A 20107-nucleotide genomic window follows, 5' to 3' on the forward strand; every position below is an offset into this window, starting at 1 on the left:
CAATACAGGAAGTTTCTGGCCATAAAAGCCATAAAATGAAGAAAACATGTCTGTATTAAATTTCACTTTTAGGACATAATGATTCAGAATCTGAGAAAATTCCTTTCCAAGTTAAAATTTTAGTTCAAATGAGGCATGTTTTTCTACTTGTTATGCATGCATTTCTCAGTTACAATCACAACCATCAATGAAAAGCACAATAATATCACACAGTTTCTTTTAGTTTCTGATTCATGATATGCCTTCTAGACTAAACAAACCCTGACAGGCATTTCATAGAACATCCACATAGTCTAATATTTGCTGTAGAGAAATATTTTGCAAGAGGCTTTTGCAAACCTCTTGCAAAAGACCAGTAGGAAACCTCTACATTGCAACTAATACATGACACATAAACACATAAATGTAGGTCTCAGATGCCTGCATTTGTTTGAATACTATGTAATATATATATATATTCCAATCTTGAAATATGGCATAGACACACCAATCAATTTATAACTAGCATTTATCTCTATGTACTTAAAATCACTTAACAGGTTCTAAATCCTCCGAATATTATGAGGATAAATTATAACCAAGAATTTGGTTGCTCTTTTCTTCCAAATCTATAATATTCTTTTCAAAAATGAAGTGATCATAAATTTATAAAAAGTCTTTCCATATAATTATAAGCCTATGTTTTGACAGATTTATTTTCAATTCCCTTTCTAATGGCTGTAAGCAGGAATTTGCATATGTTATAGCAGTTGAACACTAAACTTCATTTTCATTTTTTCATAAACCATGATTCCAATTGCTATCAGTGTAGATTCTTATAGCATAGAAATCTACACTATATTCCAATTAAACTGGGAATGAGGAAGAGTTCCCACATACACTATAAAATGGATATACCATATCCAGATTCAGTTAATTAAGTAATGTTCTTTTAACATTAATATGTAACTTTCCAATGATATACCATTTTCTAGATCTTGCAATCTTTGCTTTTGAGGATCTTGAGAAAACCAATTAATGTGGGAGATAGAAAGCTTATTTCTATTCTCTGCCCTTGAAAAGCTTATATACTTGCTGGATAAGACCACTGTGGCAAATTTAGATAAACAGAGTTGTAAAACATCACTATCAAAGTATTAATTGACTATCCCAAGGGATCTTTTACTATCATTAAAAAAATAGTTAAGGTTCTGCAAGTCAACTCTATTTATTCATTTTGTGAATCTGGTAAATCTTCAACTTTCTAATAATTTATCAGCCAGTAAAAGATAATATTTTACACTGCCTACTTTTCCTTCTGCCATAGTCATCAAATAAGAACATAATGCACTTACGGTTAAGGGGTCACCACTATTAATTCAATCTTCCCCCAAATTACTATGGAGGAAATGAGAAAACAGAAAGCAAGAAAAGCTTATGAATGGCTGCACTTCTTTTTAAAGATATTTGAGACTTTGACAAGGGTAACAATATAACAAGCTGGCACTTTCATCTTAACCAAAATAAGGAATAGCTGTAACAAATTCTGCTAGTTCAGTGAGGAGGTGTTGAGTTAATCTGTGTGGACAACAGGAGTCTTTGAATTTAAAGAGCGTTTATAGCAACACAGCTGTCATCTCATGCTTATGAAGAATATTTGCTGAAGTTGAACTAAAAAAAAAATCAGATTCATGAAGTTGCACAAAGCTCATGACAAGGAATATAAGAATAAATAAATATAATTTAGAATAGATTCTGCATATCTTAATATGGTACATCAAATTTCAATTCTAATAGTAAAATGTTCTATTATGATCTTGTACGTCATTTGTCTTGTCCACTATATATCCATCTATAAAAGGAACAGCTATTACAGTCAGTTCAGAGAAGGATTGCAGGGCATATAATAGAATCTTTTATGATTCAGAAATTGTAGTCTACAAAGTGGTACTCATGGTTCTCCGTAATAACTGTTGTTGCGGTCCTCAGAAATATTGTTGTTATCAACCTTAATCTCTCCACTTTAAAGGTAAAGGTTCCCCTCGCACATATGTGCTAGTCGTTTCCAGCTCTAGGGGGTGGTGCTCATCTCCGTTTCTAAGCCAAAGTGCCAGCGCTGTCCGAAGACGTCTCCGTGGTCATGTGGCCAGCATGACTAAACGCCAAAGGTGCACAGAATGCTGTTACCTTCCCACCAAAGGTGGTCCCTATTTTTCTACTTGCATTTTTTAAGTGCTTTCGAACTGCTAGGTTGGCAGAAGCTGGGACAAGTAACGGGAGTTCACCCTGTTATGTGGCACTAGGGATTTGAACCGCTGAACTGCCAACCTTTCGATTGATAAGCTCAGCGTCTTAGCCCCTGAACCACCACATACCCAAGTTATATTAACTAATAGCTATTATAGCCACAAGTATTAGTGTGAAGAATTACTTTCTTTCCCCATTCATTTAAGAATGACATATATGGAACATTCAACTGAGGTGGAGAACAGCCTAAGATTATCCAATTTCTTTTATGATTGCCCAGTCAAATAAATAGGACAGGAAGGTGGGTTCTCTCATACAATTGCATATAAGGTGACTTATGAATTATGTGGCACTAGGGATTCGAACAGCTGAACTGCTGACCTTTCGATTGACAAAGCTCAGTGTCTTAGCCACTGAGCCACCGTGCCCCTTATAATAATAAATATCATATTTTAGTAAAGCCCTCTTTATTAAAGTATATGGACGATAGTCTCCCACACTGTTCGACTTTGGGCTGATAGCTAGATGTTTTCAACTTCTCCGTTTAGGGACAAAAGACAGTGACTAATCCTAAATCACCCTGACTGCTTTTGTGTACTGTACAAGGAGAACTACAACCTGGATCTCCCTTATCCTAACCAGCACCTTAATCACTACACCACACTGGCTCTCAATTGTGTTATATGAATGTGCAAACAAAGCAAAGCAACAAGGAAGGCACAGTAAAAATCTCTAGATATCGCTAAATAGATTTATTTAGATTCTAGAGAACCAAAAGGGTTTTTGTTGTCAGCGGATCCAAATGTTTCTATGTTCACTAGGAAAACTAGGAAACTGACAAAAAATCCAAAAGAAATAAAACTACAAAATATAATGTGCTCCCATCATAGCCCAGAAATGCCACATCAAAAAGTGGTTATACTGCAAATGTTACTCTAAGGAAACTATATGTTGGAAAACATCACCAGCTGAGAATTGTATACTGGTATGTAATGGTTTCAGGCTCTTTCTTTCAAGTTTGAAGAAGGGCAAAAGATCCTTATCATGCTTGGTCCCTTACACTGCAGAATAACCACATAGGCCTGGAGGTTCTCATAAAGCACAGAAAGCCAGACTTATTTTCAGACAAAGGTTAAAAGCTGTTCTGTCACAGCTGTTCTTAATCACCCAAAACTACCAATTAAAAAAAAAAATTCAATTCAACAAATGGAAGCATAGTAACTCCATTAAAATTTCACTAATTTCTGACACAACCCATTCAATGAATGAAAAACCTTTTTCTGCCTTATCCGTTCCAATTTTTTCACATAATAACTGGTATCATACAAAAAAATCATTGAAAAAAAACATTGCATATGATCATATAGCATTGTTGAATTAAATGGAGACTTTAGAAGCATTTAAAATGGTCTGTGAAAATGTCAATTTTTACTTCTAGCAACCCCACAGATTCAGCCATACAATTTTCCTTCAAAAATATGAAATGTTTTGCCATTGTCTTCTATCATAATTTTTTGTTTGAAATATTCCCAAACTTGATCTAACTCTAGCTAACTTTTTCAAGATCAGCAGAGGATGCTATAACCTGCTGTGATTAATCATGGTATACAATACAGTTTAAAGTTATACGATAAAATCTAAAATTCCCATATGATTAGAAAATACGGGAATGTAAGGATAAAATGAAAAAATATCTCATTTAGTTGTAGTCATTATATACATATACTGTTCCTTGTTTATTTTTGCATCATTAAAACAGCATTGCATAGTTCTGAAATTCATTTTAATTAAGCTAAATATTTCATCACATATTTAGAACATTATAGTAAGATAACAGAATTAGGTATTACAAAGGATCAGTCACTTACTTTGGAAAGATGGCAGTCATCAAAGCAGAAGCATACCCAGGCTTGCAAACGCCTTCTGAGATATTACCGTATTTTGATACTAACTCTGGAGGCCTGTGAAAAATAGTAAGTGTTATGATCATCCTAAGAAAAAAATGAAAAGTGGATCAATTAAATCCTTTTATCATTAGTTTTTCTGAACAGCAGGAACAGGAACAGAAAAGTCTTATGAAATTAAAATAGGATGTCATCAAATTATACCATGTGGCTTCAGGTATGTAGCATATTTCCTTGTAATTACATGAGTTTGGACTCCAAAAATATATTACCTAACTTTTTGTTCTGGTATTAATATATAATACTATATTACTATGTAATTTTATTACCATGTAAACCAGTAAACTAATACTGTGCTACATTTACTACTATGTAAATGTTATAATGTAATAGTAGTACCGTAAAGTAAATCTAACCAAATTACTATAAATTTCTTCCACCTACTATGAAAATGGAGAGGTGGTATACCATAACTCCAACGTGATTTCCTTTTATCATTTTCTAAGAGCTCAGTCTTGCGCAATCAATGGATATACAGATAGTCCTCGACTAACAAGTACAATGGAGTCCAAAATTTTTTGTTCCTAAGTGAGATATTTGTTAAGTGAATTTTGCCCCATTTTTTGACCTTTCTTGCCACAGTTGTTAAGTGAACCACTGCAATTGTTAAGTTAGTAACATAATTGTTAAATGAATCTGGCTTCCCCATTGACTTTACTTGTCAGAAGGTTGCAAAAGGTGATCACATGACCCCAGGACACTGCAACCATTATAAATATGAGTCAATTGCTAACTGTCCAAATTTTGATCACGTGACTATGGGGATGCTGCAACAGTCATAAGTATGAAAAATGGTGATAAGTCACTTTTTTCAGTGTTGCAACTTTGAATGGTCACTAAATGAACTGTTGTAAGTCGATGCTACCTGTGTAAAAGACTGAATTTATATTCCAAATGAGTACAGTTACTATGGTGAAAACACAGCTATTTCTGTCAGCTTCTTTTTCTACCTGTAGTCTTCATATAGTCAAAGATCTACGAACAAAGAATGTATAATTTTCCCCAAATTTCAGCGCAAAATTTGAGTATTAACAGGGGTAACAGTATTATTCATAGAGGATACAGTTTAGAGAAAATCTGCTTCTTTACAGTATTCATGCATGACAAAGGAACCCAAAGCCTGCATTTCCCAAACTGATGCTCTCCAGATATTCCAGCACATCTAAACCACATTTGGACAATGGAAATGCAAGTAATGAGAAAGTCTGAAGTTAAAATTTAATTCATTCTTAAGATAGTATTCTTCTTTAAGATTTGGCTTTGGATACTTCTTTTAGCTACTATACGGTATCCTGAGGATACCATTTAGACTTAAGCAAATGAATTTAAGATATTGGCTAAAAATATATATATTTCTTTTGTTTCCTTTCATTCATATTTTCTGGCAAATAAAGACACAATTATATCCAAAGTCTCAAGATAGGTAGAGGTAGACTTATTTAACTTTTCTAAGTATAATAAATAGTTCATATTTTGAGGTGTCACAAGCAAAAATAGGTTTGCAGCCAACAAACTTGTAGTGGAGACCTTTCTAAGGAATAAAATGAAGCAGTTTGTCTGGTGGCCACTCTTTTGTTTCCCCTCCCCCCCCATTTGTGGGCAGGGACAAAATGGTGGCTGCATTTGGGTCACTGCTGCAAGGCCCAGCAGTGGTTTGTTTTGCTGCAGAACCTTTCAGAAGATCAGCTATTGTTGAATTCCAATGAAAAACTGATTAAGAAACTGTATAACTTTCTACTAACTTTGAAAATGGAAGATGAACAAGTAAAAGAAACAATGATACAGTGGTCAAAAAACTTTGGACATAACATAGAACTAGAGAAGTGGCAAAATAAATGGGAAAGAAATTATAAAGTAACAATGGCAACTTCGTATCAAGAAAACTTACATAAAATGTTTTATAGATGGTACCTACCACCTGCTAGGTTAGCCAAAATCTTCAAAAATAAGTCTAGTAAATGTTGGAAATGTAACAAAAAATCTGGTTTCTGTGGCACTGTGCACATCTCTCTAAGGCAGTAAAATGAAGCAGTTTCTCTGGCAGCCGCCATTATGTCCCCTCCCATAAGCGGGTGGACAAAATGGGAACCACATTTAGATTGCCACCACGTCGCTCAGAGACACATGGCCTATCCTGCTTTCCCAACATGAGGTCCAGAGAGCTTCAGAAGAAAGTGTGGGGCATGATGGACATGTGAGGAGCAAGCCCAAATGCTGCAGGGCCCTGGCAGAGTGGGATGTGGGGAGAGAAATGGGAGGGCACTGCAACAACCCTGTGGTGGGTCATAAGGGTGAATGATTGCAGGGATGCTGCAGCCATCATAACTTTGAAGTAATATGTAGCTTTTGGGGGGGGATGGGTCTATCATAATTTCAAATATTTGTTAAACGGCCTGTCGTACCTTGAGGATTATCTGTATGGAACTAATAAAATTATTATACAAATCCTATCACTTCTAAGATCTGACCATAAACTCTAACCCAAAAACATTGGCAGAACTGCTTATATCATAATTTAGGGGTGTCATATAATTTTTCAGAATACCTCTGCTTTTTGTGTTATTTGATTTTCATTTTGCCTAAAAATTGAAGCTTTTGACAACAGAAAAAATTGCTAAAGGAGTTGAATTTTCTACAGAATGATTAGAGAGCTTAACTTTTGAACCACAACAATTTTTAAATTTTTGCTTCATAAAATAAGATTTAAAAAATGCTATATTAAAGTACAGTGATATAACATTTTTTTTACCAGTACAGGAAATCTGCTGCTAGTACATCCAGCCTCTTCTTTAAAAACTTAATGTGAAAGCTAAAGTTCATCATTTAAAATCAGGTTTTACGATTACTGTAAATTCATATTGTCATTCATTTTTTAAAAAGAAGTTTAGAACAAAAAAACTTGTTTTGCATATACTTGATATATGCATACACTGCATATACTTCAATATAAAGAAAAACTCTGTTTCTAAATTAAAAATTAAAAAATAAACAAAATCCCTTAAAACTCGTGAGATAGATTTCTATTTTCTTATATCATGGGATTTTAATTTAATTATTTATTAAAGAGTTTTGACAGGAAAAATGCCCACAATAACATGTGAACTCATTCAGGGGACTCCATCACGAGCTGTGAATACTTTGATGCGGGGGTGATATGCTCCCGGTTCGGACCGGATCGCCCGATCCGGTAGCAATGGAGGCGGGTGGTTCGGAGAACCAGTAGCAAAAATCCCTGCCCCCCCACCATGTCCAGCTGAACTGCACAATCATCAGAGGCTTTTTTTTACTTTTAAAAGCAGTTTTTCTACAACTTCTTCGGCCGAAAAAATGCTTTTAAAAGTAAAAAAAAAAAAAAAAAGCCTCTGATGATCGCGCAGCTCAGCTGGGATCGTCAAAGGCTTTTAAAAGAAAAAAAACCTTTTTTTCTTTTAAATGCCTCTGACGATCCCAGCTAAATTGCCTAATTGGCAGAGGCTTTTTAAAAAAGCCTCTGCCGATCAGGCAACTCAGCTGGGATCGTCAGCCTTTGAAAGCATTTTTTTACAACCTCTTCACCGAAGAGGTTGTAGAAAAAATGGTTTTAAAAGTTAAAAAAAAATTGGCCACGCCCACCCAGTCACATTACCCCACCACCAAGCCACGCCCACAGAACCGGTAGTAACAAATTTTAGATTTCACCACTGCTTTGATGTGCTTCAGAACTCTCATGAGTGCAGCTCCATCCTACTACTTATTGAAATAAATATACCTTTTTTCAGGTTTTTGCCTGAAAAAAGACATAACTGCTTTAAGAGCTATACTAACCTGTAATTAATTCTCATTGATCTAGTTATTTATTCATAAAACTTTGAATAAATTCTAACTGTACCTTGTTATATCATTGTAGGAAAGATCATGTTTCCTTATTATTTACAATTGTTACAGTAGGATATTTTTACCACCCAACAAAATTAAGAGCAGTATCTTGTTCCTGACTTTCTGCCCTGCCCTCTGAAAGTTAATCTGCTATTGTGGGAATCTACCGTAGCAGTTGTATTAAAATGTTGTGTGAACAAGTCATCTTTTAAACCCAAATAATTTGGCTGACTGGATTTAAACATGTTAACTGAACATAGCAATTGCATTCTATTAATTCAGATTTATGATTTAGCATGTTATATGAACTCAGCCAATATTTATTTGCATCAGTGGGAATATCATAGTAGAAGAATGTGCAGTTATGTATAAATGTATCCAAATATTTCTATTGTTCATTAACTTTTCATTTATATAACTTGGTTCTACTGTCAATTTATGGTCTCTATATATTTTCTTCCTTTTTAAAAATTAAACACTAGTTATCGCCTAGCTCCCTAAAATAGATAAAGCACATGATATGTCACATGCCATTTTGAATATTACTACATCTCAGACAAGGTATTTCTCCACTGGGATGATGTTACCTTTGTGTAATTTAGGAATTCCAAAGAAAGTTGCCTAATAGGCCATCTCCAATTACTCAAGGTTTTATATGTCTTATCTCCATTCTTCACTGGCTTCCAGAAAACAAACCTGTTCTAAACCTAGATTAGGATAATTACATCCAAACATTTTGGGAAATAGAATTTTGGGCAGTAGCTTCAAAGACATTTCATTATTCCAGCACATTTTCGCATTCTAGCTCATTTAGGTGATACCATATTGAAAGAAATCTGCCCTATCACAACTGTTCTTCAACAATGAAACAAGGCTTAACAAAGACATGAGCCATCACTGATACTAATTCTCATTAATTGCTGATCTCAATTCAATGGACTTTTAATATTGCCATGCTGGTACAAAAGTCAGCCAACAGTATGTTTTATTAATCTTTTCCATTTTCTGTCAAACGTAAGTCTACAATCCATAAACTTCATCTCACGATTAAAATGATGTATATTCAACCTATTTAAAGTAGTTAAGATTTCCATTGTTATCACAACTTACATTTTTATTACATCTTTATCCTCTATTTCTGTCATGCCATGCCTCCAATTTAAGCTACTATGAAAATAATATAGCCATATTTATATACAAACCCATAATCTAGAGAGAAGTCAGACACTGATTTAAGTTACTTTGGCGTAAATAAAAGGATGAAAAGAAATATTTTGGTTGTTTATGCATACCATGAGTAAATTTAGATACACATGAAACCCAAAGACATATGGCAGACAAAACAGAAATTAAAATTTTCAGCATTAATTAATAAGTAAATGCATCTAGAATAGAATAATGAAGCATATTTTAATAGCAGCTTGACCTGTTTTTCACAAGTCAAATCCAAAATCTCTTTTCAAATAAAGAGGAATAAAGTCATGGATGTGACAAAATTGTTTAACTGCGCATTGGTAAACAGTTAAACAATTGAATATTTGCATAATCTAACTATTAAAAAAACTATTTTAAAAAAATCAAAAGATTTAATTCTTCCAACATGGATTCTTCATTTTTAATTTGAGACTGTCCCATAAAGAACATTCTGTGCAAATTTGTTAGATCTGCAAACATAAAGATATCTCAAGTGAATTATTCTGCATATACTATAACCTAACAGGCATTTCCTCGTCTATATTTTATTTTCCCTCACCTCGATCTCATTCCTCCTTTCCTCCTTTTACAAGTGCAAGCCTCCATTCTATCTGCTCTTTTGCTGTTTAGGATGTTGACCCATCCCCTTGTCAGCATTTCTCTAGTTTGATATAAAGGAAAAAATAAAGATGTTAAACACATCACATAGTTTTATTTGGTGAGTTTTAGTACTGGCTCTGGGTGCTCTAGAGTTTCATGAGGATGTCAAGGTATCATCCTTCACTGGTAATCCTTCCATATTTTTCTACCACTTCTTTTTTCTTACCACCATAACATCAGGAATTGCAAAATACCAGCCCTATGAGTGGTCTATCTGAAATGCACTTATGCAACCTGGTATTTCCAGTTCAAATGTTCTTTAATGGCAAAGTGTTGTGGGAAGATGTCAGTAAATCACAGCTCTCTCCATGTGTAACTCTGATTTCCATTCCCAGCCAGATTTGGAAGCTGATTCCAAGCCACAACTCAACTAGATTCAAAATTTTACTGCAGGCAAGAATGAAGCCAAATTGCCCACAGCATGGCAAAGAAAGGCATTGGCATTGGGACAGAGACAGCAAAACAGACAGGGATATGGCTTGTTGGATGCATCAAGAAGGCTGGATAAGGCAAAGAATTTTGGTTTTATTGCTTTAATATGTGTGTGTGTGTGTGTGTGTGTGTGTGTGTGTGTGTGTGTGTGTTTTTCCTCTAGCCAGGTTTTTCCTACGTAACCAAGGTTTTTCTGCAGCCCTAGCCCTCGATTCTGGGCTTTTTTCTTTCTGGCAGCCAGCAAGTTCTTGCTGCCAGGTGAGAGACTTATATAGATCTATTTCTGGCTTGTTAGCCATAATCAGTAAGCCACACCCACATCTCATGTATCCTCCCTGTAAAGGTACAATATCTATTTTCTTACTTCTTCGTAGGATTTTTGTGTGTTTTTCCTCTAGCCAGGTTTTTCCTACGTAACCAAGGTTTTTCTGCAGCCCTAGCTCAGTGGAATCACATCCACTCAATTCTGGGCTTTTTTCTTTCTGGCAGCCAGCAAGTTCTTGCTGCCAGGTGAGAGACTTATATAGATCTATTTCTGGCTCGTTAGCCATCATCAGTAAGCCACACCCACATCTCATGTATCCTCCCTGTAAAGGTACAATATCTATTTTCTTACTTCTTCGTAGGATTTATGTGTATTTCTCTTTAGCCAGGTTCTACCTACGTAAACCAAGATATTATGCAGCCCTAGTTCAGTGAAATCACAATTCACTAGTTTCTGGGCTTTTTTTTTCTTTTTTCTTTTTTTCTTCTGGCAGCCAGCAGACCCTTTGCTGCCCACTGGGAGACTAAGATAGATCTATTTCGGCCTTATCTATCTTATTCTATCTATCTATCTATCTATCTATCTATCTATCTATCTATCTATCATCTATCATCTATGAGAATGTTTGACAAATCCAAATTTAAAATTCTCTATTTTGATGAGTAATTATTAATTGGATGATGATAATTCCTGCTCCCCCATTTTGGAATTTCCTTCTGGAAGGTATAGATGCACACATAGAGATATTCTGTATATGCCCACTGTAGTGATTTAGATGCATGCATTTATCAGAAAGAAGAAGGGCTTATTTCCAGTGAAGATACAAACCTATGTTGACAAAATGGGGAAGTGAAGCATCATTTTTGAGCTATCAATTGCTTTGATATTTTAGATGGAAAGATATGTCAATCAAATAATCAATAAACAAATAAAGAGAACATAATAATCTGTCAGCAACATTAAAAGCAGTCATATTCAAAGTTGACATTGGCTATATGTCAATTTGTTCATAAGGTTTCACCTAATTTCCTGTTTATGTCACAAAAGAATTCAGATGTAAATATATCTACTACTCCAGATAATTCTACTCCTCCCAAGAAAGCTTTCCACCTTATTCTGAAATTCTTCAGTATTTTAACCTGGGGCACCTTATTTTGGAACCCAAACTAGCAATACATTAAGCTGAAGTGAACTGTACCCTCTTTAAGTACACACTGTGTATGTGTACATATATACATATACATGTACATATACATATCTCTACTTATATATATATACATATGACTTACGACCACAACTGAGCCCAACATTTTTGTTGCTAAGTGAAACATTTGTTAAGTGAATTTTACCCCATTTTACGAACTTTTGTGCCACAGTTATTAAGTGAATCACTGCAATTGTTAAATGAATAAAAGTATTGTTAAGTGAATCTGGCTTCCACATTGATTTTGCTCGTAAGAAGGTCGCAAAAGATGATCACATGACTCTAGGACACTGCAACATTCATAAATATGAGCCAGTTGCCAAGCATCCAAATTTTGATCATGTGACTGTGGAGACACAGCAACAGTTATCAGTCAATTTTTTCATTGCTGTTATAACTTTGAACGGTCACTAAATGAACCGTTATAGAAGGACTCTGTGTGTGTGTGTGTGTGTGTGTGTGTGTGTGTGTGTATCTACACACACACACACACACACACACACACACACACACACACACACACAGAAGCCAAATGCTTGATAACATATCCTAACACTGATAGATATTTCTTTATAAGAGACTATATGTACAAGTAGCACCTGAATGCAGACTGCAGGTTAATAATGCAATAGTTTATTTTCTTTCCCCTCCCCACAAAAGGAGTGTTTTACTAGATCCTTCTTAAAGATTTCTGTCCTTTAGAGTGCATGCTACAGTAATTCTGCCATCTGCAATTATTTATGGGTTTGATTAATCCCAGACTGTTGATATGACACTTCTCTTCCAGCAACAGCTTGAAGTAAAGGAATTATTGCCAAGTATTTTTATACGGGTCAAGACATAGATCTACAGTCTATAGCTTGCCATAATTTACACACAGTACCTAAAACATCCAGAGACGTTCAGGGAAGTTGAGTTTACAATCTGCCTGTCGACATGCAAAGCAGTCCTGAGTTCATTAAAGCTTTATATTCAAGATGCCACCTACATTTTGAAACCCTCCAACTGACTGTTTTTTGCATTCCAACTCTTTATTTCATGTAGGAATGCAACTTATTTGACAGCACTTCAGCAATTTCAGAGTGTTCCCTTTTATTTATTTTTTTCTTTCATACAGTCTTGACCTCCACTTCTCTTTTCTCATCTCCTTTCAATTTTCATGAATCCTTGAAAATAATACCAAGCATTCATTACTAGTTTGACTACACAGCCAGTGTGTGACTATTATTTCCACAAAACATGGGCATCAACAATGTAGCCAGAAATCACAAGAAGATCGTGTCAAATTCTTAATACCAGTAGAGTAATTTTTCAAACATATTCGTCTCTTAGCCATTAGCCAAGGAATATGAGGTAGTCAAAGTCTGGTTTAAACAATATAGTTTATGACTTTATTTTCTCTTTTATTGATATTTTCTCTTTTATTGATAAAATAATAATTTCCTATCAGTTTATTAAAATATATGGTCATAGGCCCAAAACACCATTATATATAAATTCACTAAGGATGCATGTTATTCTATCACCAATAAATGCAAAACGAAACGAAATGAAATCTGTACCTCATTTCAAGCAAATATAAAATCCTATGATCTATAAAATATAAAATTCTATGATTAATAATTTAATTAGAGTTCATCTGTAGAAGTAACAGTTTTTGGATGGCTAAAGCATTTAGAAATGTGAATATCAAGCTGGAATATTATCAATAACAAGCTTCAAATTAAGAAAATACTATAAGTTAATATGGAACCAGTCCTCAAGACAAGCTTAGATCAAAATAAATAATAAAATTAATCAATAAAATTAATATTGCAGCTTGTTTTATTAAGACACTTGTATGAAACTTTCCAAAATATCTATTTTTATAAATATTCTCTTTTTTATTGTTAACAATGTTTAAAACAATATACCATAATTATTATTTTTTTTTAATTTGATTTATATGCCGCCCTTCTCCGAAGACTCAGGGCGGCTTACAATGTGCTCAGCAATAGCCTTCATCCTTTTGTATATTTATACAAAGTCAGCTTATTGCCCCCACAAACTGGGTCCTCATTTCACCTACCTTAGAAAGGATGGAAGGCTGAGTCAACCTTGAGCCTTGGCGAGATTCGAACCCTGCAGTAATTGCAGGCAGCTGGTCTTAATAAGCTTAATAACCGGATGCCTTAAACCCCTGTACTACCAAGGCTCATTTTAAAAATGAGATGATGAAACTTTATACCAGTGATGGCTAACCTTTTTGCCATCGCATGCCAAAAGCGAGGGGAGTGTGGTGGGGTCACACGCACGTGTGCCCACATCCATAATTCTATGTGCCCTGCCCCCCCACCGTGCTCCCCCCACATTTGGCATGTGATGGCACGGTGGGCTCGGTAGGCCCATTTTTTGCTCTCCCTAGGTTCCAGAGCCTTTCTAGGAGCCTGGGGAGGGCAAAAACAACCTTCCCCACCCACCCACCCCTGAGGACCTCTGGAGGCCAGAAACAGTGTGTTTCCTGACTTCTGGTGGGCCCAGAAGGCCCGAAAACCAGCTGGCTGGCGCATGCATGCGTGTCGGAGCTGAGCTTGTGTGCCCACCGATATGGCTCCACGTGCCACCTGTGGCACCCGTGCCATAGGTTCGCCATCACGGCTTTATACTATCAGCAGACCATCTACACAAAATTAACTAGGGTTGGGTTTACCGCCTCCTTACTAATGTTTAGGAAATGGTTTATCTACACTTGTTACAATGTGTTTGTTTGCCAACTTTGCAGAATAAACATGAGTACTATAAATAGATCAACATAAAATGCTAATTTTACTATTTCTGTAAACTACCCAATCCATTTGATAGGATATTCATTTATCTAATAACTAAATAAATGATCTACAATCAACATTATCTCCTGAAGTCAAAAATATAAATTCCAGTTCCTGACATCTGTACTATAATTTGAGTTAAATCTTTCATAACAATAGATGTTCAGTTTTTACACGGTCAGGCAAGTTACTGGTGGCAACTAGTTTTATTTCAGTATAAAACATATCTGGAGATAACACTTTGAACTGTAGTTAGAAGGATTAATGACTTTAGAAGCAAAGATATTTCTATGATCTCCAGCAAAGTTTCTCTGCTGGAGGCGGCTTTTTAAAATTTGCACTGCAAATTACAGGAGCACCAAACATGCCAGCAGCTTTCTTACAAGCAGTTGCATACCTAACATATTTGGGGCCTGCAGGAAATAATTATTTAACACCCTCTTCTCTGTTATTGAGAGCAAGTTTAGGGTAGTGATTAAGGCACCAAACTAGAAATTGGGGTGTGTTACTCAAGTCTCTCCACTTCTATATCAGAAGACGAAAATGTTTGACTTGTGGGGTTTACTTTTTTTCCCCCTTCAGAGCCTTGAGATGCATTTTCCAGATTAAAGCACAATAAGCCAGTAGGGAGGGAGAAACTGGGAGTCTGGTTGCACACAGCCTATGCATTTTGCCTTCTGTGTCCCATTCCTTTCTGCATATGCCTTCTCAAAACATTTCACAAGCCCAAATAAAGTCTTCAAGCAAAAAGATTGTGACACAATACTGTGTATGACTACAGAAGGTGGCAACACATAACTGACTCTGAGTCATCTTGAAAAATCTAAACAGTGAGCATTTGGATGAAAAATCTCAAGGCTGCAGTTGAAGTGGAAACTGAGAAGAAATCCCCCCAAATTCCACTTCCAACTTGTTGTCAACAAACAAGAGTCATCTAGAGCCAAGCTCAAGTTGAATAATCTATACCCAAAGTCTGGGTCCTAGCTTTGATATTTTACTAGATCTAAGTAATGAGACCTAAAAAGAGGATATGTGCATTAAAAATGATATGAAAACCACTGAAGGACACTAATGTAATAGTGATTATTGAAGGACATTAATATAATAGAATGACTAAATCAAGAATTGAAATGTACAATCACAAATCACAAGAATACAGACTTTCTTAACCTTTTTATCATAGAGCAGGGGTGTCAAACTCATGGTGTCACGTTGTCGTCAAGTGACTTATCACGACTTTTCCCCCTTCACTAAACCGGAGGTGGGGGTGGCCAGCACGTGACACATCCAGCCTGCGGGCCACAAGTTTGACACACCTGCCCTAGAGGATTTTTTCTTCAAGGAAGCCTTGAATTTTGAGGGCACTGACAATCCCTGCATTAATATTGATATATATATACTTCACAATACAATTCATTTCTACATTTACAACAGCAAAGCAGCAGATCGGCACTGAGTGACAGCGCATAAAAATTCCCAACATTTTGTCTACTAGGATTATATGGCATGTGAAGTTTAAAGTATTTTTTCTAGTCACTTATGGAACCCCAGAGGTTCTGCAGAACCTCAGATGAGAAAGGCAGCCTCAGACAAATGTGTCTAACTAACTAGCAAAGCTCACAATACCACAGTTTCTGTTTTGCTGCTGTGAAGTAATACAGTTTGCTGCTGTGAAGTAATACAGTTAATTTTTCTGAAGCTTATCACTCTCCATTACTTATTCCAATCTAGTCTTCATTTCATAATTACTTTATCTGTATACTATCTATTAATAGTGCCTGAAATGTGGTAATAAGCATAATATTATGCCCAATATTATGCCAGTAGTTGCAATGTAGCCACTATTGCACACTGCCTTGAACATAGGACATATACTTACAACTTGGGAAATCTAATAACATTCAGAAATTGCTTCTGCCATTTCTCTTGTATCTATTTTTTCATTTTTTTCAGCTACTTGGTATGTCCTTATTACTTTTGCTTTTTTCCACGGCGTACACATGTGATTTAGGGTGTTTAAAAAATTTAAACTTTAAATTTAAACTAAAAAATAGTTTAAATTAAAGTTAAAAAACTTTAAACTAAAAAATTTAAACTTTAAAATTTAGAGAGTTTAAAAAATTCAAGATGGAAGCCACAACCATTTGATAAAAGTCTTACTGCTTTGTTCATATGAGATGCACATTTAAAAAAAAAAGGAGCGAGGCTTCAATCACGCAAGTACAATCACCTTTGTTTCATCATCTCTGAAATTTTTTACAAATTACTTCAAATAATTCTATCCTGCATTTTCTATTTTATTAAGATCACTCAAAATGGCTATTAAAAGTTACAACCGTTGCAGCATCCCTGCTGTCACGTTATCAAAATTCATTGGCAGTCAGCCCACACTTACAAAACTTCCAAAGCTACTGCGACAGCTGTAACTTCGTGCATGGGTTATAAGGCCCTTTGTTCAGCACCGCGGTAATTTCAAATGGTCACTACAGGCAGTGGTAGGTTGCCCCCGGTTTGGACCGATTTTATAGAACCAGTAGTAAAACCGGAGGCAGGCTCCACCCACTGACCCTGATGTCATCAGAAACAATCTGCACATGCGCAGAAGCAAGGCGTGCGAGCAAAGCAAACACACGTGCGCGATCCTGTTGCGAACCAGTAGTAAAGGTAAGTAGAACCCACCCCTGAATACAGGGCTACCTGTAAATCAATGCACAGAAAAAACCCTGATTTTATCTAACAGTGAAAACCTGTAAATGTGAGGGTCAGGCAAATAACACGTAGTAAAGGATTTAGCAATATGACAGCAGGAATATTTTGTCAGCAAAATAATTTATTTATAAATGTATAAATGTTATAATGTATGCACAATAGACTATATTAATTCATCACCAGTAAGTTACAATGTAGTTCTGTCTTAGGGTGATGCATGAACATAGATACTGTAGTTCACAAATCAGGCTAATGCAATATGTGGACAGATTATTTTATTTTCCCTGTACACCAGAGGTAGGTTTCAGCAGGTTCTGACCAGTTCTGGAGAACCGGTAGTGGAAATTTTGAGTAGTTCAGAGAACCGGTAGTAAAAATTCTGACTGGCCCTGCCCCCATCTATTCTGCCTCCCAAGTCCCAGCTGATCAGGAGGAAATGGGGATTTTGCAATAACCTTCCCCTGGAGTGGGGAGGGAATGGAGATTTTACAGTATCCTTCCATGCCCACCAAGCCATGCCCACCAAGCCTCACCACACCCACCAAGCCACGCCACACCCAGCAAGCCACACCACACCCACAGAACCGGTAGTAAAAAAATTTGAAACCCACTACTGCTGTACACTGATGTTAAGAAAACCCCTAAGTATGCACAGGTTTGAAATTCATATAAGCTCACCCAGTAATGCTCTATTTAATTAAATTGACTTTATTTCTTAATTTCAGTAGTCTGAAATGGTCTATGATGAAAATTCTCACATGATGTTCTTGATGGTTTATTTTGAATCTTTTTTGTTGATAAACATTCAAATCATATTAAGAAGCCACTATTTTTATAATAAATTTTAGTCCTGGCTATTGAATAACACTGCTTATTGGCATAATATTATAGTAATATGTTTTGAAAGCTAGGACCAAAATTTATTTTGTCTCTAAAAGAAGCTGATAATGCCAGATCAAAATAAAGTCCTTTCATCATTCTACTCACAGTTTGGAATCCAACTTCAGAAGAAATCCCAGTTTGTCATATTCTGAAAGACAAAAGCAGATTTCATGGAATTTAGTAGACCCATCAGTTTCCCAGCAGAGAAAGAGAGCCTTTCATAAACAATATATACATTTTTAAACTGGAAATGACAGCATTGCTAATAAAGTGAAAAAAAAAATTAATTAATACACGATCTTGTTAAATAGAGTTCTGTAAATTCCATTATTGAATTCCTAAAATAAAAACATCCTGTTTTTGAAATATACCATCCTCAATTTAATCTAGAACAGTGCTTCTCAACCCCAGCAACTTTTGAGATATGTGGACTGGAAATTCCAGAATTCTTGAAGTCCACACATCTTAAAGCTCCTGAGGATAATATTCTATATTGTATATCAGGGGTGTCAAACTGGTAGCCCACAGGCCGAATGCATCACACATATGCCATGCCCACCCCAGCTCCGCGAAGGGAAAAAAAAACATTGTGATATGTCATGTGAAGGCAATGTGACTCTGCGAGTTTGACACACATGATGTATATCTTAATAATTCTCTTCATTGTGTGGTAACATATTTTGCAATTCCTACTATAATTATAAGCCAAGAGATAATTTTAAAATAATAAAAAGTACAAAATATGTTTCCTCAAGAATATACTGCAAGACTTCCTAAAAGGGTTTTGAGAGAATGGATATTATTCAATAATAAAGCAGAAGTATGAAGCCATTGTTTTTCAACTCAGAAAAGATACAAGTTTACTGACAGTTTTTCACCTTGTTCCAAATGGCAGAGTTTAATTTAACAAATATTTTAAATTGAATTCTGGACACATATAAATGGAAGAAGTCCAGCTGTTTTTTTCCAGTTTCTTTAAGTGTTGATGCATATTTGACAGACTATATTTATATTTCCTCATCAACTCTCCAAACTCAGCTTTCAAATGAATTCCAGCACCCATCCAAAACAAATGAACTTATGATTTATGGTTTTGATGATTGGACAGCATTGATCATAGAAAGAAAAGAGTTGTACTTATAAATGTTGTAAACATCAGAAGCTACTTCTTTATATCTTTTTTCTTTCTTTTCCATTTTTCTTTTTATTTATTTCTCATGCTTTTAGCTTTCTTTTATTTATTTCTTTTTCTTTGTTCCAGACACTCACACTAGATGATAGATAGATAGATGGATGGATGGATGGATGGATGGATGGATGGATGGATGGATGGATGGATGAGGAGGGGAATTGGAAGGGACCTTGAAGGTCTTCTAGTCCAATCCACTGCTCAAGCAGGAAACTATACCAGTGATGGCTAACCTTTTCCAGACCGAGTGCACGCACACACCCAAACCCCCAAAATGCAATGTGCGTGGGGGGCCGCACATGCGCCCCGGGCCCCGCACAGGAGCCCTGCACACGCCCTCCCCTTCTGCATGAATCCCACCCCCCCGTGCATGCGCATGTGCCCCACCCCCTCTGAACACGCTACGGCCCCCATGCACGTACACACACCCCTGCATGGGCACGCGTCCCCCCGCATGCATCCCCCCCCACATGTGTGGCAGAGACCCGAAGACCAGCTAGCCATGCGCAGCAGAGCTGAACTGGGGTGACAGCTCACATGCCGTCAGAGAGGGTGCTGCGTACCATCTCTGGCACGCGTGCCATAGGTTCACCTCTATACCATTTCAGACAAATGGTTGCCCAATCTCTTCTTAAAAACTTAAGATATGTTGTGATTGTTATCAGTTGAAGAATTGTTGCTATATCTGATGCTAAACTTATGGGAACCCAAAGGTTAAAT

At 36.1% G+C, this 20107-nt stretch overlaps 1 protein-coding gene across 1 annotated transcript in view; it reads right to left on the reverse strand.

The window, feature by feature from the left end:
- The window catches only part of ST3GAL3 (ST3 beta-galactoside alpha-2,3-sialyltransferase 3), a 191092-nt gene that overhangs the window by 104145 nt on the left and 66840 nt on the right, over positions 1-20107 (reverse strand). The window contains exons 4-5 of the mRNA XM_070939627.1: positions 18304-18346; positions 4095-4187 (exon numbers count right to left, since the gene is read on the reverse strand). Of these exons, the coding sequence (XP_070795728.1) occupies positions 4095-4187; positions 18304-18346 (136 nt within the window). The remainder of the gene's footprint in view (positions 1-4094; positions 4188-18303; positions 18347-20107) is intronic.

This window comes from Pituophis catenifer, unplaced genomic scaffold (assembly GCF_029215685.1).
Source record: "Pituophis catenifer annectens isolate HBS135680 unplaced genomic scaffold, rPitCat1.0.hap2 SCAF_3, whole genome shotgun sequence".
NCBI classification, from domain to species: domain Eukaryota; kingdom Metazoa; phylum Chordata; class Lepidosauria; order Squamata; family Colubridae; genus Pituophis; species Pituophis catenifer.